This window comes from Drosophila bipectinata, chromosome 3R (genome assembly GCF_030179905.1).
Source record: "Drosophila bipectinata strain 14024-0381.07 chromosome 3R, DbipHiC1v2, whole genome shotgun sequence".
Classification (NCBI taxonomy): Eukaryota; Metazoa; Arthropoda; class Insecta; order Diptera; family Drosophilidae; genus Drosophila; species Drosophila bipectinata.
In genome coordinates, this window is record NC_091739.1 from 27,311,595 (window position 1) to 27,337,033 (window position 25,439).

The 25,439-nt window shown below is 43.8% G+C and overlaps 8 protein-coding genes and 1 long non-coding RNA gene across 12 annotated transcripts; 5 read left to right on the forward strand and 4 right to left on the reverse strand.

The window, feature by feature from the left end:
• Positions 1–175: 175 nt before the first annotated feature.
• On the reverse strand, positions 176–1,336 carry LOC108121970 (uncharacterized). The gene is made up of 2 exons (XM_017236341.3): positions 578–1,336; positions 176–519 (listed from the first exon to the last, which is right to left on the reverse strand). Exons 1-2 carry the CDS (start codon positions 1,334–1,336, stop codon positions 259–261), a joined length of 1,020 nt encoding a protein of 339 aa, XP_017091830.2. The 3' UTR covers positions 176–258.
• Positions 1,337–1,449: 113 nt separating this feature from the next.
• Positions 1,450–2,315, forward strand: LOC108121971 (uncharacterized). The gene is made up of 2 exons (XM_017236342.3): positions 1,450–1,908; positions 1,973–2,315. Exons 1-2 carry the CDS (start codon positions 1,450–1,452, stop codon positions 2,303–2,305), a joined length of 792 nt encoding a protein of 263 aa, XP_017091831.2. The 3' UTR covers positions 2,306–2,315.
• Positions 2,302–9,987, reverse strand: l(3)mbt (lethal (3) malignant brain tumor). Of its 2 annotated transcripts, XM_017236334.3 has the most exons (5): positions 9,700–9,987; positions 9,563–9,637; positions 7,797–8,911; positions 4,719–7,151; positions 2,302–4,658 (listed from the first exon to the last, which is right to left on the reverse strand). In XM_017236334.3, exons 3-5 carry the CDS (start codon positions 8,464–8,466, stop codon positions 2,479–2,481), a joined length of 5,283 nt encoding a protein of 1,760 aa, XP_017091823.2. In that variant the 5' UTR covers positions 8,467–8,911; positions 9,563–9,637; positions 9,700–9,987; the 3' UTR covers positions 2,302–2,478. The 2 variants fall into 2 exon arrangements, with proteins under 2 accessions (XP_017091823.2, XP_070136949.1); XM_070280848.1 differs by lacking the exons at positions 7,797–8,911; positions 9,563–9,637; positions 9,700–9,987 and adding an exon at positions 7,528–7,617.
• Positions 9,988–10,367: 380 nt separating this feature from the next.
• Positions 10,368–11,212, forward strand: LOC108121974 (short coiled-coil protein B). The gene is made up of 2 exons (XM_017236346.3): positions 10,368–10,552; positions 10,628–11,212. Exons 1-2 carry the CDS (start codon positions 10,498–10,500, stop codon positions 10,978–10,980), a joined length of 408 nt encoding a protein of 135 aa, XP_017091835.1. The 5' UTR covers positions 10,368–10,497; the 3' UTR covers positions 10,981–11,212.
• Positions 11,213–11,268: 56 nt separating this feature from the next.
• Positions 11,269–13,471, forward strand: LOC108121973 (cysteine-rich hydrophobic domain-containing protein 2). Of its 2 annotated transcripts, none has more exons than XM_070282179.1 (4): positions 11,269–11,502; positions 11,800–12,184; positions 12,651–12,861; positions 12,922–13,471. In XM_070282179.1, exons 2-4 carry the CDS (start codon positions 12,057–12,059, stop codon positions 13,087–13,089), a joined length of 507 nt encoding a protein of 168 aa, XP_070138280.1. In that variant the 5' UTR covers positions 11,269–11,502; positions 11,800–12,056; the 3' UTR covers positions 13,090–13,471. The 2 variants fall into 2 exon arrangements, with proteins under 2 accessions (XP_070138280.1, XP_017091834.1); XM_017236345.3 differs by having other exon boundaries at positions 11,803–12,184.
• Positions 13,472–13,525: 54 nt separating this feature from the next.
• mrt (martik) lies at positions 13,526–18,792 on the reverse strand. Of its 2 annotated transcripts, XM_070282178.1 has the most exons (3): positions 18,650–18,792; positions 15,674–16,556; positions 13,526–15,337 (listed from the first exon to the last, which is right to left on the reverse strand). In XM_070282178.1, the coding sequence occupies exons 2-3, from the start codon at positions 16,509–16,511 to the stop codon at positions 13,815–13,817; spliced, it is 2,361 nt and encodes a 786-aa protein (XP_070138279.1). In that variant the 5' UTR covers positions 16,512–16,556; positions 18,650–18,792; the 3' UTR covers positions 13,526–13,814. The 2 variants fall into 2 exon arrangements, with proteins under 2 accessions (XP_070138279.1, XP_017091827.2); XM_017236338.3 differs by lacking the exon at positions 18,650–18,792 and having other exon boundaries at positions 15,674–16,654.
• On the forward strand, positions 17,815–19,997 carry LOC138926783 (uncharacterized). Its single transcript, XR_011443434.1, has 2 exons — positions 17,815–18,208; positions 18,265–19,997. It is a non-coding gene; the product is annotated as an uncharacterized lncRNA (long non-coding RNA).
• A 207-nt stretch (positions 19,998–20,204) lies between these two features.
• LOC108121968 (uncharacterized) lies at positions 20,205–23,958 on the forward strand. Its single transcript, XM_043211718.2, has 3 exons — positions 20,205–20,421; positions 20,475–22,550; positions 22,607–23,958. Exons 1-3 carry the CDS (start codon positions 20,341–20,343, stop codon positions 23,828–23,830), a joined length of 3,381 nt encoding a protein of 1,126 aa, XP_043067653.2. The 5' UTR covers positions 20,205–20,340; the 3' UTR covers positions 23,831–23,958.
• On the reverse strand, positions 23,871–25,112 carry bigmax (helix-loop-helix-leucine zipper transcription factor bigmax). The gene is made up of 3 exons (XM_017236343.3): positions 24,897–25,112; positions 24,293–24,696; positions 23,871–24,222 (listed from the first exon to the last, which is right to left on the reverse strand). The coding sequence occupies exons 1-3, from the start codon at positions 25,033–25,035 to the stop codon at positions 24,001–24,003; spliced, it is 765 nt and encodes a 254-aa protein (XP_017091832.1). The 5' UTR covers positions 25,036–25,112; the 3' UTR covers positions 23,871–24,000.
• Between the last annotated feature and the right edge of the window lie 327 nt (positions 25,113–25,439).

Here is a 25,439-nt window from a genome sequence, read left to right on the forward strand (position 1 = left end):
CAAAGTCATAAAAAGAATACCTAATTAAATATAATATCTTTATAGACTAGCTGTATACACATATTCAAAATATATTAGAAAAATTAAAAAAAAAAGGAAGTTCCAAGGGAATTTTAAATTCTTCCAGAAAATACACTTCCCTTATATTGCTTTTGGTTCCTATACCGATTAAAACTTTAATGCCGAGCTAATGGATTTATTTATTGGGATAGATAAAAAACCATTGAGATAGATGAACTCCTGGTGTACAATTTTGTGTTAAAATTTTTTAATGAATCCCTCGGCATCCAAGAGCACGTTCGGGAAGTATTTGATGATCTTGGTGAAGTGAGGGAACTTCTGGGAGTTGGAAAATGTAATATCGTTGGTATCCTGGTACTCCTGAAGCAGATGCACGAGCTCTGTATGGGGCACCACATCGGCCAATATCCAGTGCTGGATCACATAATTCAGTGCATATACCTGTAGCTTCATCAAGCCGGGCTCCCTGGTCAATTCATCCGCTCTCTCAATGATTTTCTATTGTTTATGAAAATATTGAATAAATAAATACGTTGGTATCTTTATCTTTACTTACCCCCATGCACACATGCTCCAAGTCAATGATGTTATGGCGGAACGCCAGATCGAAGGTTGGGAAAATGCCGTCCAGGGGCCACTCCTTATCCTTTAGGTGTTTGGAAAAGGAACGCAGTAGCTCCGGAATGTTGTAGGCGCAGGAGAGGATGAAAATGTCCCCCACCAGGCCCAGTTGCACCATCGGCTCGCTCACCTGGAATGTGTATATGAACTCCAGGAAGATCTCAACGCTTTCCGGAGACACTCCATTGATCTGGAGCACTCCGTTCCACTGCTTGTTTCGGTATACGTCTTGCTCTAGTTTGTCGGAGGCTGTGGCCAGGAAGACCCGGTGGCAGTTGAACTTTTTGTAACAGACATTGCCCACGATGTCGTCGCTTTCATCACATGTGCTCAAGACGTGCACCTCACAGTCAGCATCGGTGGCTTTGCGAAAGTATTTCAGCCTTCGAGCTCGGCTGTTCGGACGATCCGATGGCTCCAGATCGCTATTGTTGAATTCATTGAAGGAGTCGGAGCTTCTATTGAAGGTCTCGTCGAGCGTAGCCCGCTTGCCCTGCGATGACGGGGTCGCTAACTTTAGGCCAGTACTTCCCGTACTACTTCTCTTGCTGTCCTCTTCACTAGGTTCCTGTTCCTCAACATTAGGTGGGGAAGGTTCTTCCTGATGTTCCGGATGCTCCTCCTCCCCTGTCCGCAAATTTGGCCTCTCCGAACTGCCAGGCTCGGCTTCATCCTCGTCCCACGTATCTGACATTCCTGACAAAGGGCATATCCAACGCCCGGCTCAAATTTTGTATTCCAAATTAGACATACATTTTGATACTAAACACGAAAAAGACGAGCCCCCCTAGAAAATCCCCAGCCACTATGAACTGCAAACTTCGCCGCCTGGATCTCCTCCGCACTGGCCAGAAGTCGGACTGCGAGCTGCATGTTCTGTTCACGCCCCAAGGACAGCAGAAACGGTGTCGGCGGGTGTTCCGGTGCCACCAGACTATGCTAGTCTCCGCCTCTGAAGAGTTTGAGCGGTTGATCCGGGATCCGGAATTTGAGAAGAACAAACAGGTTATCATTGTGGACGACGCCTCGCCCACGGCCTATGAATCCCTGCTCCTGTATATCTACACCTACGAGGTCTGCAATGCCGTCCACATAGAAATGTGTGAGGAGCTGATGCTTCTCGCCCAGAGGTACAAAATGTACGACTTTGCCGATTGCTACATGGAGAAGCTGGCCAGCCAGGACTGGCCCATGGAGGTGGTGCTCCAAATTTTTGCTCTAGCCAACAAGCACGACCATTTGTCGTTAATGGACGTAGTGGCCAAGGTGAGTATCTAATCCCATTTTATAACTCCATAACTTAAGGAGTAACTTCTATACCTTTCTGCAGAAAATCCTACCCATTGCCACTCACATCCTTAACGACAACTCGTTTACCAAGCTGAGTCTCCAGGAACTAAAGGCCTTGATGATCATTCTCCAAAGCGAGGGTATGCTGTCCAACAGTCACCTATTGGGAGCGCTGAAGAACTACCAAATGGCAAACAATTTGCGGTATAATGACATGGAAAGGTTCCAGCAATTCGTGGAGATTACCCAAATCTTCGACAAAGCGCTCTTCGAAGTGGACGGCACTTTGTCGGTGCCTCCGGAGGAGTTAAACGACACTAACGAGGTTGGATCGGACACATCCCTGTATCCCAAGAATGTTCATGAAGATTAGGCATTACAGAGCTAAGGGAATCCTTTATTGGAGAGTAGGGGGGCAAACAAACATGGTAGTTTAAATCGACTTATAAATTATTTACTATCCATTAAATAATACCCAAACGGGCCGAGGCCAGTGCAACAAAGTATCTTATGAATCAATCAACGGAAACGTGTGGGTCTACAGTCCTAGGACGCTGCCATCGGTCTACGCGTCTCCAGCGGGACCATAACACAATCCGGATCTGCATCAACGTCCCCATCCATGTCCTCGTCGTTTTCCTCCATATGGCAGGCCTCTACGCTGAGAAAGTCTTCGCTGTCCAGCACAACATCCTCGTCATCGGAGGCATCCGCATCATCATCCACGCGTTCCAGTTTAAAACCGTTCACTTTCTCTTTGGCAGAAACAGGAGCATCCAGTTTCTCTGTTTTCGTTTTCGATTTCATTTTCTTAGAGGCGGAGTAGATTCCCAGGCCCGTGGTTGTCGTCTCGAACTTGCAAACCACCGCAATGCGCAGATTGACGATCAGAGAAAAGAGCTTCACGGCTGGACCCATCTTGAGCTTCAGGTACTTTTCTAGCTCTTGTCGCCCGATCATCAGCAGCGCTCTACCATCTATGTCCTCGTCGAAAATAGTCTTGGCAATCTCCTCGGATTCCAGGGATTGCTCTATATACTCAAAAACATCCCATTTCGTCCAGTTGAGGGGGTTGCTCCGCACCTCATTCAAATCAAAGGCACTATTCCGTTGCCACAGTCGATAGTTTTGGACGTATTGGGGCCCATAGTCTTTAACAATGGGGATGGCCAAGGCCAGAGACTGAGGAACTGGTTCGTTCTTCTTTGGCGGTTGATCCTTGTGTTGCTCCTTTTCTTGCTTCGGCACATGCTTCGGTTTACGGCGGGACACCTTCTGCTTGACTTCCGGTTTGTTTTCCGTTTTAGTAGCTTTGGGTGGCAAGACCTCAGGTTTGAACCTCTTGTGGTTATCTACTCGGTCCTGGTCGGTACTTGCTCTCTTGAATTTCCTCTCAGGTCCGCGCCAGATGCTCTCCGGCGCAATGCGAGCAGGCTTCACTGTCTTGGAGCGCCACTGACGCCAGTTCTCTGGTAAATACGGACAACAATCCTGAAGGGCGTGAACGTTGAGATTGAAGCGCTTTGCGTTTCCGAAGCCTCGACATCCCTCCGTGTCGCAGGGCATCACCGGTTTGCTTTGGAGGAAGCCCGGCGGAGTTTCCAAGTCATGCGAGGTGGCCTCGCACCATCCAATCGGATGCAAGTCCGGGCTATCGTCCTCGAGCCAGAAAAAGTACTCTGACGGCCAGCAGTCAAAGTGGATCTGCACCCGGTAGCCCTTCCGCGTAACCACTGTTGCGGGACGGATGAGACAGGGATTACGTTGGTCAACCACTTCCAGCTTCATTCGGCCGTGAAACTCCATTGGCTGCCTCGGCGTAAACAGATGCTTCGGGGCCGCAATGCCCCCAACATCGGCTATATAGTCGGGCCAACTGAAGACCGACTTCTGGTAGTCGGGCGGCACAATCAACTGTTGGCGACCCTCGTGCCAGCCGCAAGGATGGATGTAGGGCGAGCTGATATGCACCCACAAATCGTAGCAGTCATCCCAACCGTCAAAGTGGACGCGAATGCGCTCGTCCAGGGTGTCCGCTATGGTGGCCACGCAAATCTTTCCTGTATCGTTAAGATCCTCCGCTTCCAGATGCATGCCCACTACGAATCCGTTGCGAACACCCGCCTGCGGAGATATGTTCAAGTGGGTGAAGAGCGATCGCGGAGCTGCTTTCACGCCGGTTTTCACCAAGTAGCGGTTCCAGCTGAAGCGTTCCGAGCAGTACCCCTTGGGTGCTTGTAGCACACGGTTCGTCTCTTCGCACCAGCCTGGCGGGAAGATGTCCTGCGAATCCGCGTTCACCCAGAAGTCGTACATGGAAGAGTAGCCATCGAAGCTAAGTCTCAGCCGATAGCCACGGATCTCGGCAATAGTGCACACACAAAATAGCGAACAGTTCTCTGGATCGATTGCCTCCAGTTTCATTCCGCGCTCGAAGCAGTTCGGTGTGATGGGGAACGGATTAAGGAACAAGTGGATGGGCGCAGCCACATCCTTACCCTTGGACTTTAAATATTCGCTCCAGCGGAATGGCTTTTTACCCTTCTCTTTCATTCGGTTTGGCTGCTCGAGGGTCTTGGCAATGGCTTTGTTATTTGACGGGGCTTTTCTGAATGAGGCCGAAGGAGCAGGCTCCGGCTGGGTGCGACTAATCTTGCTCTCTGTTTGGCTGCTTGGCGGGAGACGACGCTTTTGGCCTCGGCGGACACAATTTAAGGAGCAAAAATCTGTCGGAGATAATAAAGAAAGTTAGAAATACGAACATATTCGGTACCACAGGCACTTACGGGGAGCCAGAAAGTCGGCGGCGGGTCCGTGGCAGTTGCATCGCTGGCACAGGTAGAGCAGTGGATGAGCACTACCCGAAGGTCTGCGACTCGCGCGATCGTATAGCGCCCGATCGAAATAGTTTGCCGGTCCTCGACGGGGCTCGCAGCGTTCGTTTAGCTGCAACAGGTTGAAGCGGTTCAGCTCGAACCGTAACGATGAGTTTTGCAGATTTGCCGGCTGTTGGCCGCGCCACTGCAGCATTGAAAGATTTTGGTGCATGCTTTTCTTCAGCGCATTAGCTCGAGAGCCAGGCAAAGGTGACGCCTCTTTGATGTGGATATCACCATTCTTAGTGGCCCTCTGTGGTGCCACGGGCTCAACCGATTTCGGTGGGGTTAGTAGGTCCGAGGCTACTGATGCGCTGGAAGAGGAGGAAGGCGGCGTACTTGGCACTTGTTCATCGCAGCGCAGAGAGCGCTCAAAGTCTTCCTTGGTCACTGGCAAGGATTCAGCTTTCACAATACTGATTCCCGGCAGCAAGCTCAACTCCTGTTTCAATTTGCTCATACCCATGGGAACCTCCACCACATCGCTGTTAGAGCTAGATGATGAGCTCTTTCTAGACGATATTGGGGCTTTCGCGGCGGGACCTGATGATCGTCGGGTAGTGGATATGGTTATTCCAGCTGGAAGAATAGGTAGCACAATGGGCTTCTTAATCGGCTGAGGAATAGGCTGAACCGGTTCTTCCTCGCTTTCGTCGTCTTCGATGGTGATTGTTTCAATGGGGGCACACGGCTGCTCGATAACGTCCACTTCTTTGGCCATTATAGCCACGGAGTGACGGCGTTCACAGGGAATCAGTGAAACTTCTGGAGAGCCCACAAAAGACTTGGATCGCTGCAGTTTGGGTCCCAGATGACCACCTTTAGACAGTCTCTTGATTTCCGGTGGCTGGAGCTTGGGCGGCTCTTTGCGCTCCGGAGGTTTGGGCTTAGGTGGAGTCTTCTTTTCAGGCTGCTGCTGTTTCGGAGGACTATGAAGATCTTGATGATGGTTTTTAGATGGCTGCTGCGATTTCGGAGGACTATGAGGCTCTTCATGTTGATTTTGAGATGGCAGCTGCGCTTTCGGAGGAATAATAGGCTCTTGATGTTGATTATTAAATGGCTTTTGTGGTTTCGGAGGACTATGGGGCTCTTGCTGCTGATTTGTAGATGGCTGCTGTTGTGGCGGAGGACTATGATGCTCTCGATGTTGATTGTTAGTTAGTTCTAGGCTCTTAGGCTCTTTATTTTGAGTTTTAGATGGCTGCTTAGGAGTAACCTGAGGCTCTTGGCTCACGGTAGGTGGCTGCTGCAGTTTCGGAGCAACCTGGGGCTCTTGGTGTTGATTTTTGGATTCCTGATGCAGATTCGGAGCAATCCGAGGCTCTTGGTGTTCATTTTTAGATGGCTGCTGCTTTTTTGGTGAAATATGAGGCTCTTGAGGTTGAGTTTTAGGTGGATTTATTGATTCAATCTGTCGCACCTTAACTTCGCCTTGGAGCTCCAATTTTTCTGGCTGTGGTGGGTTCTTTAAATCTGGAGTTTGCTGAAGCTTGGGTGGATTCTTTGCTTGAACTGGTTGTGGTTTAATAGGGACCTCAGGCTTATGTATCTGCAGGTTTTGTACAGGTTGACCCTTTTTAAGTGGACCGTTTAGAGCCCTTTCCAGCTTAGTCTTTGATTCTGGGGTTAAAACGGCTTTTGTATTGCTAGTTGCTATGGGCATTGCTTTTTCGTTCGGTGTTTTCGGGACCGAGAATGGAACATTAGCAGGCGTTATAGTTAAAATAGTAGTTTCCGATCCTAGAAGCTGTGGTTTCGGACTAGGAGCTGGAGCTGTGGGTGCCGAAACCGTAGGAATGGGAGCTGGCGGCAGAGGCTTAGCATTTGTAGTAACCGTAGTTGTACCAGCAGGAGCCGGAGCCGGAGTCGAGGCCGGAGCCAAAGGCATAACCTTTACAGTCTGAGGCAGAACTTTCTGAAATGTAACTGAAGGTAGAGCCGTAGGCGGAGTCTCCTCTTTCACCGGCAGGGGAACAGCTTTTATGATTGTCTTGGTTTTTACCGTGCCCTTGTTGTTGTTGTCGGACACCACGGATACTGCCTTAATGGGAATGGGAGCTGCCTTGCCGTTGATGTTGTTGTTATTTTGGGATGTCCTGATTATATCCTCGCTACCAGGCGGCATGGGTAGCACCTTCTTCACACTGCCCGACTTGCTAATAATAACCGATCCAGAATTGCCCTTGGCCTGATTAAATTTCCATCGCAGCTTGTCCACAGCCACCTTACTAAGTATGAGCGGGGAGCGTTGCTTGATTAGGGATATTTTGGTTCCTCCAGGATTGGCGACCTGGACGGGAAGCGTTGTGGAAGTTGTGGCAGTGCCACTAGCGGAAGTTGCTAAAAAGGTAAAAAATGAAAATTTTAAAAAATTAGTTAAATATTTTGTAATTAGTCATCTTAAGGTATGCAGCGATCCTCCAATAAATGCTTCACTCCTCCCCTGACCATCTTCTCTTTGAACTGCAGCTGAAAAAACCTGATCGTCATCATTGCTCGATGTTGTTGTTGTTTCTGCTCATGATTGTTGTTGTTGTTGTTGTGGCTACCCCGCCTTTGCATATTGCTTTTGATAAAACGAGCAATAAGCAAAAATAAAGAGTAGAAACTTTTCAGTTTTTCTTAATTTTGAACTCATTTGGACGGAAGGGACGGAAAACTTATGGATAAATTTATATCCGAAAATTGTACGGGCACCGCACACACGCACACCAACCCAATTAAAGTGGCTCGTTTAAAACCGTATTCGTTCCGTTCCGTGTTATGAAATGTGCAGCAGTCGAACAACAACTAAAAACTAAACCAGCGGCTGAAGCAACGCCAGCAACACCAACAACAATAACCACAAAAGTCAACCAAATGCGGAATGACACATGCTATCAAAATCAAACACCATTTTCCCAATGTAATGACTTGAATATCGATGGAAGAACAACCATAATTATATAACAAAATAACATAATCCCAGTCTCAGTCTCTACTCACCAATGGCACTTTTCTGGACCAGCTCTGGTTTTCCAACTAAAGGTGTTGGTGTCGGTGTTGGTCCAGGATTAATTACTGCTCCGGAGGATACTGCTACCCCACCCACTGTTTGTGAAAGGGCATTGCCTTGGATGGCAAAATGTGCTTTGCCAATCTGTGCCTGACCAGGTCTTATCACCACTGGATGGGAGTTGACATTTGTTTGGCCAGTGGCTCCGATCACGGTTGCTGTTTTTCCCGATGGCGTCAAGATGACCAGTGGTTGCTGGCTGGGCTTGCTCGCGGCTGGCAGCAGTTGAAACAAAGGAGCTGAAGTCGAAGTGCCCACAGCTCCTGATCCCTTTAAGGGCTTCGGAACAATGTTCATTTGAGTTAGTTTAGTCTTCAGAGCGGGCGGAAGTTGATTCTGATGATTGTTGGACATGTTGTGGGCCTGGACATTGCTGATGGTGATGCTGCAGGGTTTTCCAGGTGTGGGCATGGATGCGAGGGGCAGAAAACGCAACTCCTCCTTGCGGGGCGCCAGTGTCAGTAAACTATTGTTATTATTTGCTCCGGCGGCGCTCTCATTGGTGCCAGATGACATGGAGGTGGCAATGGTCATCTCACGCTTCGCCTGCTGGATCTGCTTGGCCACTCCGGAGGCCATCGACATCGGCACCATCGACATTTTATTCCCGTTTCACAAGCCCACTCTTATTTTTATTTTCGAGTAGATATCAGTTAAAAATCTCGACTTTTTAAAACTCTTCTCTCCGCGTCTCGTCTTTGGGCACTTTACAATTTTTGTACGTTGAGCCGCACAAAAGTTTTTGGCATTTTACAGTCCACCACTGGGTTGGTATTTTTTTATTTTCCTCTTTCTCTTCGAACTTTTTATTTAATTTGAATGTTTTCTTCTCGAGGTTTTCAGTTTAAACCCTATTCATTTTTAATCACCAATCACTTTTTTTTTATCTTCGTTATTATTCTTTTTAAATTAAAGTTGTGAGTTTCCCGCGTCCACTCGCACTCATTATGTGTATTTCCTTTTTTGGTATTAAACCAGATGTAGGTATTGTTCAACGTAAAAAAATTCAGAATTTATTTAAAACTGCAGTTATTTTTCACACAACCTGAAATTAATTTAAGGACTATTAAGGTTTTGATAATACGTATTATAAATTTAATTTTTAATAAAAATATAATATATTATTAAATATATATTCTCGATGACTTCTGTGTCCTGGTGTCTACCTTATTTCTACCTAACATTGCTCTCAATCCTTTTGCTCTTTTTACCTAAAAATACAGGTAAAAGCTATAGGAAATAGTACTTTATAGCCAGATTTCTTTGTATTTCGTTTCTTCTATATTACAAGTACATATTTATTTTTGTGAATTCCAAAAATCGTAAATAGGCAATTATTTTACACCTGGGTACGGTCACACTCACCTTATGTTAAATTTTGATACCATTTTTAGTTATTATGGTTGAAGATTTATGTTATCTCAAAAATAACTTGAACTTATTTTTAGGAATCCCTATGCTCCGATTCTTCTATTATTTATATTTTTATGAAATTCTTTCAAAATTTTAAATCGCTGTGATTGGCTAATGTTACGTAGCTGGCAATGTCCCAGAGCTCTAAGAACATAAAAGTCTTATCTGGGTTCGGATGAATTACCATAAGCTTATGTTTAAACTAAAGTCTCAGGGGACTTCTTTTACTCTTTTATTTCAGAAAGTGTGAAAATTGTATAATATAAAGCAATGTTTCACTTACCTTTAAGGAATCAAATGTAGCGGGTTAAGCACAAGAACAAGGATGCAGGGATGCTGCTTCAGTTATAAATAGATACTGGAAGACACAAACCCAGGACATTAGAGTCGTAATATCCTAATATAGGATAAATTACTTACTTGTTTTTTGTTTGTTTCACTGAACAACGATTAAACGACAGCCAGCCAGGGTGCTAAAAACGTTCGACCTCGCAGGCAAATTGTTGCGTACCTTGTACAAAAAAAGTACTCACTGAAATCCAATATCGGCGCAATTATAAGACGCTTTTCAAAGGCTACCATTCGTTTTGGCATTAACTAGCCTTTTGAAAGTCCTTGTTTCGATTTCAGAATCAAACGCGTTCTATGTCGATTGCGATATTAGAACAGCAAAAGCATGTGTGTATTTTAATTTGTCTGATCGACCAGCTCTGGTGGCAACTCTGCCCTTGATTTTGCGCCTGGTGTCGGTTATTTTGAAAAATCGCAAGTGGAGCGATATTTTCATGCATCGATTTTATGGGTATTCCACATTAAATTTGAGTTTCTTATTGTATTACAATTTATTTTAATATTTAAATCTTTAAAAGTTTAAACTTTAAAAATAACTGAGATGAAATAACACCCCGCTTGAATTCCAGTTACATGCACATAAGTTTTCGGTGTGTAAAAGGTTAGGTAGTAAATTAAAAAAAAAAAGATATTTTATTAGATTAATAAAATGTAAATATCTGATTATTTTAATTAAATAATTGATAAAAAGTATCTCTTCTTCTTACTTCTGAAGATTGGGAGAAGTGTTGAAAGTGGGTCGTGCTTGACAGTGTTGTCAAGCGTCACAAAGTGGCAGTTTTATTTTTTCGTCAATTTATGCGAAACTTTAGTAAAAATACAATAAGCATTTCTTAAAAAAAAGCGGAGCATTTTTCACTGCCAGATATGTCCCTGTTAAACAACGACGACAGCATTCCTAACATGGACGAGGATCCGCAGGGTAAGTTGTTGATATTCCGGGGTGTGGGCGACTCTCTTGATGATGTTATCATTAATTAATGTTCTGAATAATCAGTGGTGATCCAGGAAGACGAGTGTGTCCCGGCACCTCATATGCCAAGTGGCAGATCTATGGACTCTTTGCGCTCCTCCTTCACCAACCGGAGCTCTACTCCGGATTCCTCGCACAACTCTCTGGAGGCACTGGAAATGGCTCAAGATGACAGGGAGGAAAAGGCTAGGCTTATTACTCAGGTGCTGGAGCTGCAGAACACCCTGGATGACCTATCCCAGAGGGTAGATTCTGTTAAAGAGGAGAATCTCAAGTTGCGGTCGGAAAACCAGGTTTTGGGGCAGTACATAGAGAACCTGATGTCGGCCTCTTCAGTTTTCCAGTCTACTAGCCCAAGTGCAGCGAAAAAGAAGTAGAAGGACCTTCCTCGGAACCTAAAATCATCTCAAATATGCCTTGCTAGAGCTAAAAACATTGTAATCTTCGAAATTAAGCTTATGCAATATTGTTTCAGTTGCTAATCCGTCGAATTTGTGCACAACCCTATTGTCTTTGTTAGGTTTAAGCTTATGGCGCGCTATGTATTTTATACATAAAATTAATTTATTTATATAGATAATTAATAAATCAATATATTACCCCACCACAGTGGAAGCATTTTGAATCTCGCCCGAGCTGGCAACCCTGATCGCCCAGCTGTTCGTCGTCTAACAACAATCTCAGCAGCACGAACTGGATAATCTATTTTCGTGTTGAAACAATAACGTAGAAACCGTGTTACAGTCGCAGGCCCTTTGTTAAAACAATCAGGAATTGTTTAAACACGGATAAACTAAGAATTTGCTGCTGCGCACACAACTTTTTTTACATTTATATTGGTGGATAGAAAAAGTGATTGCGAAATACGACCAGCCTTCTGCATTTGAAAACTCTAAAAGGTGTGTATGCTTGCGATTGGGGGGAAAACAAACTATTTACTTAGTTTTTTCACCTACTGATAGTGCATTTTATGGCTTTTAAATGCCAAAGTGAAAACTAAACTTTTAGTTTACATTTCTTTGTATTGGATTCCCTAAGCCCTGCTCTTCCCCACCCGCAACGCAGCAGCAAGGCAGAGAACAGTGTTGAACAATGCCTTACCTTTCCCCTCCCCACAATGCAATTGCAGTTCTACAATAATTGTTTTTTTAATATGCACTTTATTTTAAACGGTTTCACCCACTCATTTACGTCAGCAGTTCGAGAGGCAGGCGCCATACCGCTAGAACCGCTTATGGCGGAGTCAGTTGAAGAACGTTCGGAAGACCTTTGAAGTACATCCTCAGCCAGTATTCGGATCCCTGCCAGAAACGGAAACCTCAACATGTTTTGACCTCGCACACCCAACAGCCGGAGCGCCTGTGGCTCTTCTTTATCTCCTCGTCACCTGTTTCAGTGAATAAGCACATTCACCCACAACAAAGCACATCAAACGCATCTACATTCGCCTATCATGTCCTTCTCCGACTTTGACGCCATTTACGAGGATGACCAGCTTGAGGAGCTTGAGCACTTTCAGGATCAGACAGTGGCGCCGGTCCCGGAGCCCATCATTATTCGCGGCGCTGGTAACATGACCGTGTAAGTAGAGCATACCTTGGAAAAGCACACTTAAAAGATACACTAATATAGCAGAAGATGAAACTTTTCTTAGTCACCATCTAATCTTGAGCCGATTTTTTATTCAGAAAATTAAATGACATAATGTATGTATTTCGGTTTAGGAACAGATAGTCTCAACTATAAAATTAGTAATTACTTGCTTACTTTATTACTCATTCCCAGCAAGTATATAGTATGTATGTACACAACTGCTTCAAGTAAAGAAAACAGAATGTAGCTCAAGGTTTTAGTAACCTAATTTCATCAAGTCCCTCTTTTAATATTGATACCTAAAAACTAGCCGTTAGTGGCCAGTTGACAATTATTGACAGGTTGCATAATCGAGCCGTCGGGCGGAATAAAAATGCATTGTTGCCGTCACCAATACGTCAATTACTCATAATATTTTTAATAAATCCACTGTTTTTCCCTTGCCCATTTTCAGCTTTGGCCTGAGCAATCGCTTCAACTCTGAGTTCCCCTGTGGCCTGCTATCTCGCGTGGCTCCGGAGGAGTTTAAGGCTACGGTGGGTCGCATCAATGGAGTCCTGAAGAAATCCCTGCCCGTCAACGTGAAATGGCTATTTTGCGGCTGCGTCTGCTGCTGCTGCACCCTCGGCTGTTCCCTCTGGCCCGTCATCTGCCTCAGCAAACGCGTATGAGCTTCGAAATGATTGTACTTTGAATATCACTAACCGTTCATTAATTTATTACAGACGCAACTCACGTTGGACAAGCTGTTCGAATGGGAGAATAATCATTTATATCATAAGCTGGGCCTGCACTGGCGACTGCATAAGCAACAATGTGATTCCAATTCCATGATGGAGTATGTTATTTTAATTGAATTTATACCCAAAACGCCTATTTATCGGCCCGACTAAATAGTGGGATAAAGCCTGTAAAACGGGCAGGGGTACGGGCACGGTAACGCGGGGTCGTAATGGTAATTGTAAAATAAACACTAGCTGCTAACACTTTGCTTTAGGCGTTTACCGAACACACTAACCCATAGATATGCAGGCAAACTACACAATGAGCATTAACCAGTTTAGTGAACTCACAGATTGTCTTTTTAAGCTAAAAATATTTAATATTTAGTTAAAAACAAATTTTCCGAAAAATCGTAGCCAGTAAGATTGATTGATTTCTTGTAATTGTAATTGTAGGGCGCTTTAATTTCCCTAATTTCGTTTAGTTTTAAATCCTAATTTGTTTTTTAAACTAATGCAATATTAAATAAATTTCTTGTTAGGAAATTCGAAACTGTGGCGTTTATTTTTATAGTGGCCTTTCCAAAAATTCCGACAACGGGCATCGTTTTAATAATATACACTGATATATATTTTTAATATCGTGAGTTTTCTTTTGTCCATAACTTTACAGCACTTTCGGGCACGGAGCTCCGATAAACAATAAATATTTAATTTAATGTTAGGTTTTGTTTATGTAATAATGCTTAAGTTTAATCAAGTCTTTTAACAATGCGCGGGTGTGCTATATATATAGTACATATTAAGGAATGCGATTGGAATGAATCGGTATCAACAATGATGTCTGTCTTTTTAAATAATACTTAAAGATGGGATAAGTGGTGAGGGAGTGCCATCTAATGGTTGTCATGTCCATCACCGTGGGTAGAATAGTCTTCACTTGGAGCTGTGCCAGATAGAGCCAGTGGAGACATTTCGGGATCAAACTCGCCCACCAGGTTCTCCCCATCTTCCTCCTCGTCGTCACTCTCGTCCTCGTCCTCCTCTTCGTCAATATATTGGGAATCCACCATAGTATCATCGCCATCATCTTCTGTATGAGCATCTAACATTTCGTCTCTAATTTCCTTGTGGTCTGTTCTTCGAGTTGCCAACTGAGTTTCTGGCTCAAAAGACATGTGGGTTTCTGGAATGGATTCTTCCTTATCCTCCAATTTACTATCCAAGACCTTCGTATCGCCACCAACCAGGTCCTTGGCGGTTTTTATCAGCAAGTTTGTCTGTTTCCGTAGTGCCCTCATCACCATCGAATCTTGTTTCATCTGGAATTCGTGCTCCCGACGCGCAAACTCCTTCTGTTGCTTAAAGAAGTCCCCTAACATTTCCTTTTGGGCCACGCGCATCGCATTTGCCAACTGGGTCAGCTCCTTTGCGAAAAGCTCCTCATGCTCCTTAGTGCGTCGCTTGGAATCCTCTTCGCTAGGTTTCGATTTCCCTTCGTCACTCATGGCAGGTGCAATTGCACGATTTCCTTTGCGATTGGAGTCGTACAGTGTCGAGCTGCGCTGCAGTTTCACTGGAACTGGCATCCCGATTGGTGGACTCTGTTCCATTCGGCGTTTGCGTGTCTGCAATTGTTGATGTTGGTGCGGAGTCAACTGGTGGGTGGACATTAAATGGGCTTGTCTACTTGTGGAGGGGCCCATCTGTTGGCCGTGAGTTGGGTACTTGGGTGGCGGACCTCGGTTGAGATGGGTTTGCAGCAATGTTGGCGAGTGAGGTGGACTGGTCATGGGATGTTCCAGATCGGAGGCCATACGCTCAGGACGATGGGGGTAAGCCGGCTCCCTCATCGGCACAGTCTTCATGCGCATTCCCGACGGCTGGACATTAACATCTCTGGGTAGTCTCAGACCAGATTGGCTCGAGTTCTGTTTGCGGGGTAGCATCAGCTTGCTAGTAGGGTGAACAAAGTTTATGTTATTTGTGTTTTGAAGCGGTAGTGAGCGACTCATCAGGGATGGACTAGCCATCCGGCCCATCTTCGTTAGCGTAGGAGGCGGTCTGTCGATCTGCAAAATGCCGTGGCTGGGACGACTGGCTTCATCCTTGGCGAAGGAGGCCACTCTCAGAGGTGGCATCGGCGTTGAGGTATAAACAGGATCACCATCGGGATCTTCCAATTCACCAGGCGGAGGCGATGGCGAGGCCGGTGCTGTCGGCGGTGGCGTATTGGTTTCATCCATTCCCAAGTCCATATCTGGCTCGTGCTTCACGGAAACAATAAATGGCAGATGGGGAACTTCCTCCTGGTCATGACTGTCAGCCTGAGTGCCATCACCGTTCCCTTCGTGACCATAATCAAAGCCATCCATGTCTGGTTCCGATACCATATCCGATTTCATCGGATTCTCGTAGCCTGTAAGTAAGAATTTAAATGTTATTTAAATGTCACAATTTTTAAAGGATTCAGTTTACTGAGACTGGCCTTTAAGTTTTTTTTATTTATTTTTAAAACTAATTAATTTTCTTTAATTTTGATATCCCCGCCATTGTAATGGCCGCGCAGCATTTTTAAAATTCAAAGAACTAAAAATTCTTGGAAAAAATTGATTTTTTTATGGTGTTGGACAAAAATATTTAACAACACTAAAATCAAGTACGTATGAGTATTTAAGTCATAAAAAATAATTATTAATTAGATTTTAATTATAAAAAAATGAAATCAAATAATAAAATTAATATCATTTATTACCTGTATCAATTGGTTCAGGTTTTATGGGCCCCAGTCGAAAGCCAAAGATGGGATGCTCTACGCCGAGGATGTCCTCCTTAGATTCCTCGCCAAGCGTCTTGGAGCTGTCCATCGAATTCCCGCCTTCGCTTAGGCTGGCACTAACGTTATTGCTGTGACTCCCACTGCGGCGTGATCCACTTAGCATACGGCAGAGCACTCTGTAGACCTCCTCCGGGACCACCTTTGGTATCCCAGTGCCGTGGCGCGTGGTAGTATTGTACGTAGACTTCAGGAACTTCCACTTAGTCCAGATCTGTATTCCAGACTTCTTTACGTAGCCCTTGCTGCGCATCACTTCTTCGATTTGACGGAACACATTCTCACTCTTCTGATTCCGATCGTTCAGCTGCTCCAGGGCGTTCATGTCTTGCATAATATTAAGCATCTCCAGCATTTCGGCACGACTCCACAGGTTGCGTTCCGGCCGAGTGCTGCCCTGCAGGGAGGAGTCGCATTTTCCGGAGGAGCTCCCGCTCAAGTTGCCAGAGGACGGGGGCGGCGATACATGGGCCTTAATGCGCATGGGCGTCAGGAGGCCGTCGACATCGCCCACAACGCCGTTGCCTGTGGACGCCGTGTGCAGCAGGCTGTTGATGTCCTGCCCGCTCTGACCTTGGCTCTGACGCATGTTGTGCTCCACTTTGCTCAGCAGTCGCATCTTTGTATGGGCTGCCACTGTGGTGGGCGGGGAGCCCAAGCTGGAGTTTGAACTGGAGCTGGTGATGGTGGCTGTGGGACCGCGGTTGCCAGACGACGAGGAGCTATCGTTTAGGCCCATATAGCGTGGCATTAACATGGGTGCAGGATAGAATTTGACGGTACTTCGGAACAGGTCAAATCACTGAAAGAAACACGAAAAGTATTCAAAATTAGTTTTGAAAATTCTCGAACAAGGTTCTTTGAAAGCCCCTATTATATTTAACAGAGTGTCACGTCCAATGGCAAAACCAGTTTTGGAAAATTTCCAAAACGTTTAAAAAGACCGTTCCTAACATTTTTTTCAATTTGGTTGGTAACATTTTTTAAACCTTTGGTATTATTCCAAACACAGTTAAATGTCCATAAAATCAAATTAATAAACACTATGATTTTCTGATTTTAAACTTATTTTTCTTTTTGGCCTTTGTTTGAAAACACAATTAATTAAAATCAAATCAATAAATACCTTATAAACTAATGTTTTTGGGTACAGTTCCTTTTTTTTTAATTCTCTGTCATTCCATTTTGAAGCTTTGCTGCGTCGCAAATGACAACAGTGTTTTCGGGTATCTTTCACTATTCGTCTTGAGAATCAACCACCAATTTTTTATTTACTATCATATACATATTTGCCGAATCGTGTGAATTGAGAAGTTGACGTGTTTCCAACTGTTTAACACATTCGAAAATCTATCGAAAAAGGCAGCACACCGACACACACTCTCCAACCAGTTAACTAATACACGAAAAGAGCTTACAAATCTAAACCAAAGAAAATATATATATTTTTTATCGATTTTGATTATTTCAAAACGAATAATGGCCACAAAGAAAACGTAAAAAAACGAGCAAGTAAAAAAACCGACATACACACAACACAGATATTCCCACACATACACACTGAGGCAAGTGGAACACTCTCAATAACAGAATATTTTCGAGATAGTGATTTTCAAATGCAAGTAAACAAGATACAGATACAACAGTGAGCGTTAAATTTTGGCCCAAAATAAAATTCAAAGAACTCGAATCTCGCACACAACAACAGTCTATTTGGGTGACGATTACGTAGGGTTTCTTTTTGATGAAGCAAGTGATACGAGAATAAATAATAATAAACTAAACAAATAGCAAAAAGATTAGAAAACTTGCGTTTAATATTGAATATTCTTGATTTGGTGTAGCAACTAACCAATACGATGATGCGATTCGAAACGTAAATTCGAAATATTTAATGCCACCGGTTTGAGTAATTTTCCAGCTCTATGAAAGCTCGAGACTTTGGATTCGCACGATGGGTGCCAATGATGAATTCTTGGAATATTTCTAACATTTTCGGAAATTGTTTAAATAGCTGTGGTATGGGTGACACGTTTAACTAACTACTAAAGTCAATTGCTTGGTGGCGGAAATGTAATTTCCAACTAAATTTGAATCGGTGCGGGTACGAATGTACAATGGGATAATATACCACAAAGAAGGATATTTTTATAATGTGTAATATATTAAAACACATGAGAAAAAGGATAAGAGAAAGGGTCTCATTAGCTACATATATACAGATTCAACATTTAAAAATATTAAAGAAGTCCTTTTTTTTAAACATCCACAAGTTTCCTTTTTGTTAGTTTTTATTGTCATAAACATAAACATACTTCGAATAAATAAAACTCATTTTCAATGAAAATTATCATCAATCATCTATCTTCGACATTTCTTAACCATGAGGCCATTATGCAACAATTTTGTTTGTTGGGGCATGAAAATGAATGAATGAAAGAAACATTTATTCAAGTAAACATACTAAAGTATGAAATTATGGTAAAATGTATCTGTTTATTATCCCATAGTACACTGTAATGGCACAAGATACAATAATGCGAGATACTGAGAACGCAAAGCTGCGCTCTCTCGGCTCTCAGTTTAGCTCGGCTCGCATACTACCACAAAATTTACGCTTATTATGTGCAGTAGAATTTTTCAAGAAAAAGAATATGACAAAATCGAGTTTCCCAATTACACATCGGAATATTGAATAATGCCAATTGACTGACGGCCTGACAGGCGATGGCTTCACAGTCCACCAGGTACGCTTTGCCTGACAGATAACGCCAGAAAATATTTTAATGCACATGCCTCGCAATAAGTTTAAAATAAAATCAACTTTAACTATTTTCAACACGCCGGAGAGCACACCTTAGTTCGACACACACACACACACACACACACACTTACCAGCGACAGCAGCAGCAGCAGTAGAAGTAGCAGCAGCGAAAAGAGAAGAAGCAGAGAGAGAATCCCATGCGGAGAGCTGGTCGAATTTGAGACCCGTCGCCGTTAACGACGATTCCAATAGTGAAACGGATTTCAAAACTCAAAACGGACAAACGGGCCTACAAAAACCGAACCGAACTATATACTCGCACACAGATACAGACTCCTGTATCTGTGTGAGAATACTGAGTTCGTTTTCGTCGGTGTGATATATATTCGGAAAGGTACAAATAATGGTTATGGTCGCTAGTTGTTTTTTAGATTGTGAGAGATTGCCGAGAGACAGTTTCGCTATTATATATATTTGTTCTTCTTTTTTGTTGCCTTTTGGGGATTTCTGTTCGCGTTTTTTACTTGCTCATTTTTTAAGAATGGGGTTATTTTGGGGAATATAAATTATTGGTTCCCGCACACACACAAAACCACGGTTACAGTATACATAAGCTAAAATTGGGTATAATAATGATTTTTCAAGTTTTGCTTTCATTTCATTCATTCCCATTCGTCATGATTCGTAAGCTGTGACTTTCATATTCGTTTTTTTTAACGAGATCCTTGTATTTGGCAAGTATTTAGATACTAAAAAAATTTCAATGGAATACTCAACAAAACGATAAGAAATTGTAGTGTCTGCGTATTTTTCAAATAGCTTGATTAATGGGGACATTTATGTTTTATCTTTTAAAAATTTATTATGAATAGTGTGTATTTAAGCACCTTGTTAGGTGTGCGTAGACGATTTTGACCCACTGTTAAATACCTTTTTCTTTGTAATGAGAACAAGTATCCAATTTCTCGAGCAACAAATATTACGTTTTATCATTTCAATCCACGAGTAACTACTGTAAAACCCGATAAGTATAAGCAAACAAAATGAAAAAAAAAATTATGCCAATAATTCCGGGTATATTTAGTTTTCAGAAGCCACCTACACAGGTGAGTGTAGCAACCCTCGTGTGTATAATAATCTCAATATCTCGAACTGCTGAATACTTGCTCCAAAGACTCTCATTCAGCCGAGCTTTCTTGAAGTTTTGGGGTTGCAGATGCCAAGAATAAGCCTCTACCTGCCAGGTGGCTGTAGTTGAAACTAGAATTACAACTATTCAGTTGGCCTTAAACGAATCTTGAAACTCGAATTCAAAGAACGGGAAAGTCTGGAAGGAGCGCTGGGAAAGCTGGCAAAAAATTCGCATCTGCTTTAATTTCACACGAAAGTCTATTAATGCTGTACATTATTATTATCACAAATACCTTTAAATTTAAATACAGAAATCTATTTTGAATAAATTGCCATTTTAATAAATCTTTGTTTTTAAACCTAAAGAGTTCAAACAGTGTTATTTGATTAAAAGTTTGGGAAGATTTATTTTAATAATTTTACATAATTTATATGAATACATACTTTGTATTGACAGAGGATTCACCTTCCTTTAGATGAGGACTGGCCGTATTTTATTTTTTTTTTCAAAGTTATATTAAAAATATTAGAAGCCCAGTCTGTCCAAAACAAACATAAACAACAAGTCTGTTAAAACAGCTGTGAGTTAACATTATGTTAATAACATTTGGTAATCGCACCTATGAAACACTCAAAAAAACCAAGCACATTATAGATACAAATATCGATATATTTTTGATAAGAGCACGGCATGCTGGGGTCTGGCCGAAAAGCTACCGCTAAATCAACTACCGGAAAAGTTGACCATTGCGAGTGTCTGTCCTACCTGCAGGTAAGTGGAGAAACACTAGTGATTGATGTGAAACTATTAATTTCTTTCTGCAGACTCTGGGAGATGTGCTGCCGGAAGACGCCGCCCTTCAGCTGGCCCAGCGAATACGGGCGGAGGAGGAGGAAGCGAGACATGCCGACACGTGCGGCGGCGCCAACAACCAAGCCTCTTTGAATGTCTTATTTCGAGTTTACTACCACGTAGTTCACAAATATGAGTTGGAGGATATCCACTTTGGGGATCTGCCTCAACGGCTCACCTACGACCAGCCCAGTGCGTTCCTTATGCTCCAATCTGTGCTTCTTACTGACCACTGGAAGCAGTTGGATCCAATACTGCTAGAGGACAAGTGCATCAGTGCCGTACTTGCAGCTCTCAAGAGAAATAGTCCCAGTCTTTTACCCATTTTGAAGGCCACTAACTTGCTGGTGAAAAAGTTTCCAAGATTGGAGCTGCTCCGTCTGCGCCTGGAGCATTTTTACCGCTGCCTGCAGCGCCAGAGCCAAACAGGATCTCGGGAAGAGACTCTTACCTTGTACAACCACTGCTGCAAACAGACGGGACGAGCCTTTTCCTACTTTCGGTTAATCGTGGAATTCTGGCCGTGGACAAATCGAAATAAGTACTATCTTTTAAGCGGAATATTGAACTCGCATCCGTTGTCGGAACTTCTGGCTACCACCAACCAAAGCGAAGAAGACTTCTTCAATGGACTCCGCTTGAGTTTAAGCTACAAGGGACTGCGTGCCGCGAGTCAGTATCCAATAAAGAGCCTCAGCAACCAACGGTCGCCGGCGCTGCTGGCTGCGAGTGTGGAGTTGTTGGTCAGTGGAAACATCGCTGAGATTCAAAACTTCCATTCCCAGTGGTTTCTTCGCATACAGCAGCGAGAAGTGCTGTTTGAACTTTTGCAAGCCAATCCGTACATTGTGGAATTCCTGGGCAGTGTCGAGGACCTCAAATCCGCAGGAGAGCAACTGCGCCTGATTTTGATTTTTAGCATGTTCGCCAAGGAGATATACGCCGCGTCAAGACTACATTTTTTCACGATTAGCACGGAACTGCTTACCAATTGCATTCATCTGGAGTTGGATGCCCAGCTCCTAGTGTTTCGCTTCCTGGTGGACAATTTGAGCAATTTTGCGGTGGAGGACTGCCTGGAATTCTTCCACAGCTTCATTGACCGCCATCGAACAGTGGAGAGCGCGGAGTTCCGGAACACCATGCTGGGAAAAATCCCAACAATAATTAACCACACAGCTAAGCATTTCCACAAAGTCTTAAAATCGGACATCGGCGTGGGAGGTGATGCTCTGGCCCACAATATCAAGAGATTTTTCATGCATCTACAGGAGATCATCGAACGAGATATCGGCCACGATGTCTATCAGCCAAATATCTTTGCTCTGAAGCTGCTGGAGGTCCTAAACAAATCCTTGTATGCCGATCAAGTAGTTAAGAACGCCAAGATGTGCAGTACTCAGCAGAATCAGCAGATGGGGAAATTTCTGATGGATCAGGGAGTCTTCAGACCTCAAATAGTAGCTAAGAAGCTTTTCGAATCTTTAAATAATCCACAAGGCTTCGATGATGCCCTTGAGCTGACGGTAGTTCTGTTGATTCAGCTAAACTACTTGGATGAGGAAAAGAGCTTGGATCGTTGCTTCGAACTTTGCGACAGCTCGGATGTGGACGAGTGTTCGTTGGTTTCGCAGTACGCCAAGTTAGCTTTTGCCAAGGAGCCACCCAAAGAAAAGGTTTTTCAAGATTGCCTCGATCGTTTGACGCTCAAAATTGATTCCTATCTGGAGGATCCTCTAAGCACTGCCAAGCTCGGCGGTCATCTCTTTGGCTATCTTTGTGTTCTTGATGAGGTTATAAAATCGAAAGGACCGGCCGCTCAACCTCTTGAGGATTTGTTGCCAATTCTAGATCGCATTCTTAAGGGCGTTCTTCACCTCCTTAATTTGGCCAACACGAGGCGCAAGGCGGAGGCAACTACGGCCGCCAGTTTCCAGGACATGGATGAGAGTCTTCAGCTGCTGGTAAGCGAGAGCTCATTCAAGTCTGGAGACGGCGATGAGGCCTGTAGGAAGTATTTGCTCATGAGCTTTTGGCTAACTTTAAAGGTTAGTGGAACATATAAATTTAGAAATAAAATATTAAATTTTATATTCTCTTCCAGGGTTGTTGTGATGTGGCCACGACCATTGGTTGCTCTTTACTGGAAACCTTCAAAAAAGAAGTAAACTGTGAGGCATTGAGCCGCAGTCTGGATATCAATGTCTCAGTTCTGACCCTTTGCCGTCATAAAGGAGCTATTGAAGCTGCCGGTTTGAGCATTGGAAGACTTACCCGCAGCATTACTAGCATCCTAGATAGCTCGGACGCTGGTTTTCAGTTGTTGCACGATTGTCTGGAACGAGAGCTGCTGTCCGATAGTCGCCAGGTCAGCACCACGCGTCGAGGAGCCGGTTTCTCCATCATGTTCTTGCACGTGCTGAAGAACGACAATCCGCAACATCGGTTGGTTCTTCACAAAGCCGTTCAACAGATTCTTAAGAGGCTAAATAGTTTAACTGAGGCGACTCCAACGGATAGCAACCATGATCGGTGGGAATCGTTGGCACTGCATTATCTGTGTGTTCTTGTACGTGACACGGAATTAAGGCCATCCATGTGCAAGTACTACAACGAGATCCTGCTTGTGGCTATGGAGCACATCCATAATCCTGAATGGACCATCTCGAATGCGGCGCTTCAGTTGTTTGGCGCAAGTCTTGGGAAGATAGTGGGACAGCGTCAGGCAACAGAGTTTGAGACGCGTCCGGCTTGGGAACCCAGTGAACTCGATTACGACGAGCTGGGCTGCCTTCTGCCCAAAGCTTGTGAGCACATATTAGAGTGCTGCGATCGGCAGGAAGTGACCTCCTCCATAATACTCTTTCTTGCCTTTCTATCCAAGGTGGAGCACTTACGCACTTCCAACGATAAGGTGCCGAATCCTCTTCTACTCCGTTTTCGTCACCTTAGCTGGCGGCTGTTGCGGCACAAGTGCGAGCAGGTTCGTCAATTAGCGGCCACCTGTTTTGTGCGGTCCCACGAGTTCCGTTGTGATCTTCCAGCGGTACTGCTCTCCAGTGCTAAGTTAGCAGCTCGTCTGAACGATGAGAACTTCTACGAGGGACTCATTTATGCTCTCACTGCTGGTGTATGGAAACTTCAGTATGAAGCACGGCATGTGTGGAGTCAGGAACGCTTGGAGAGGTTTTTTGAAGAATTGCTTATACTATTGGACGTCACCGACAAGGTTCAGCGCTTTAAACCGTACACGCGTAACGTTCTTCTGGAATTACTGAGGCTGTTAGGAAACGCAGATAAAGTGACTTTGGTGGAAAATCTAAGATAAGTTAATTGTATCTAATCCGTAATCTAGATTAAGCAAAAAGTTTTCTTTCTCGGTCAACGCTTTTATAACTACTCAAATTACGCATTTAATATTTGTACGTAGTAAACAAAATGAAATGAATTACCAAACACATATCTCTTAACTAATGAAATTATAAAATAGCCTTGCGATCAGCTAAACCCATCGTTGGTTTCCTGCTCCATGATCTGCTGCTGCTGCTTCGCTTGCGCCTCCTGCGCCATCTGCTGCAGTGTGCGGCTAAGGATGTTGCGCAGGATGTGCGGTTTGCAATGCTCCTCCAACCAGGGTATGATACCAGTAGTAAGCTGTTTAAAGTTATCCATCGGTATGTGCTGGAATGTTTCAAACATTTCCTCCATAATTGCCTGAAACTATTAGATCAAATAATGAAATATTATTACTAAGATCAATAACCAAATATTGGGAATCCCTTTCACTAACCACTTGAAATTTGGCCTCATCTGTGAGTCGTGCCTCTTCCGGGCCAGGATTGGCCTGCTGGTGCTGCAGCATGTTCTCATATCCATTCTTGATAATCCGCAGCGCTGTGACTTCTTTTTGCAGAGCAGAGCTCTCTTCCTCTTGCTTGAGCTTTTGTTGGTTGAGGTAGCCTATGTATTCGATGCTCTTCTGGAGAATCAGAGCCTTGCTCAGCTTGTATCCTGAGGAATCGTTGGGCTGGCATCGTGGCACCAGCTCTTGAAGGCTGTCATAGCCCTTTTTAATTGCGTCCCGCCGCTTTTGTTCCGCCTGGGTATGTGCTTCCCTTCGCCTCTCCTTGTAGCTCAGCGTGGAGTTAGCTGCCGCCGAGTGGCGCGCATCTCCGCCACTATCATCGTCGTCGTCTGCGGATACAGAATTCGGGGAGCGTGAGACACAGGGGTACATTGTAATAAAATACTGCTGCTGATAGCGTTCCATCGGATAGGGAAATTCAATGCCACCTTTATCAGCGGGCCTCCCCCCGCTCTTAATTCACCATCAAATGGCAATGTGACACCTCCTCTTCACATGTTAATGATATCTGCGCCTATGCGCCACATACCTGAATTGTGGGCTGAGGAGTTGGGCGTGTGTGTGCTGCCAGCACTGCTGCAGCGGGAGTACAGTTTGTTGCTGTGGTCCTGGTCGTGATCCATGCTGAAGGCGTCCTCTTGTTTGGGGGCGACGTTGTTATCGCTCATTTTCAACTACGACGTTGTGGAGAATTCCCAAAACAAAAACACCAGCTGTTATGTGGCCGTCGTAGTGTGGGCTACAAATACGACTGTCACTATTTGGTCACACTGGAAATTGGTTTCGATAGTTTTAAAAAACCTAACTTTTATCTTAAGATTTAAATCATAAATTTATTCTACTTAAACTACCTTACCGAAATTAAATTAGGTCGAATAAAAATTATCCGAATTATTTTAAAACTGTCAATTCTGAATGATTCGATTACACGTAATAAATAAATATTTGTGTCCAGGTGCCATTATTAAAAACGTACTCTTGTTTTTAATTTCTGTGAAAGATTTATACATTTTTGCAGAAACAGTGGTAGAAAATTTACCTATCAAATAAATATCTTAAAGATTTGCAATAG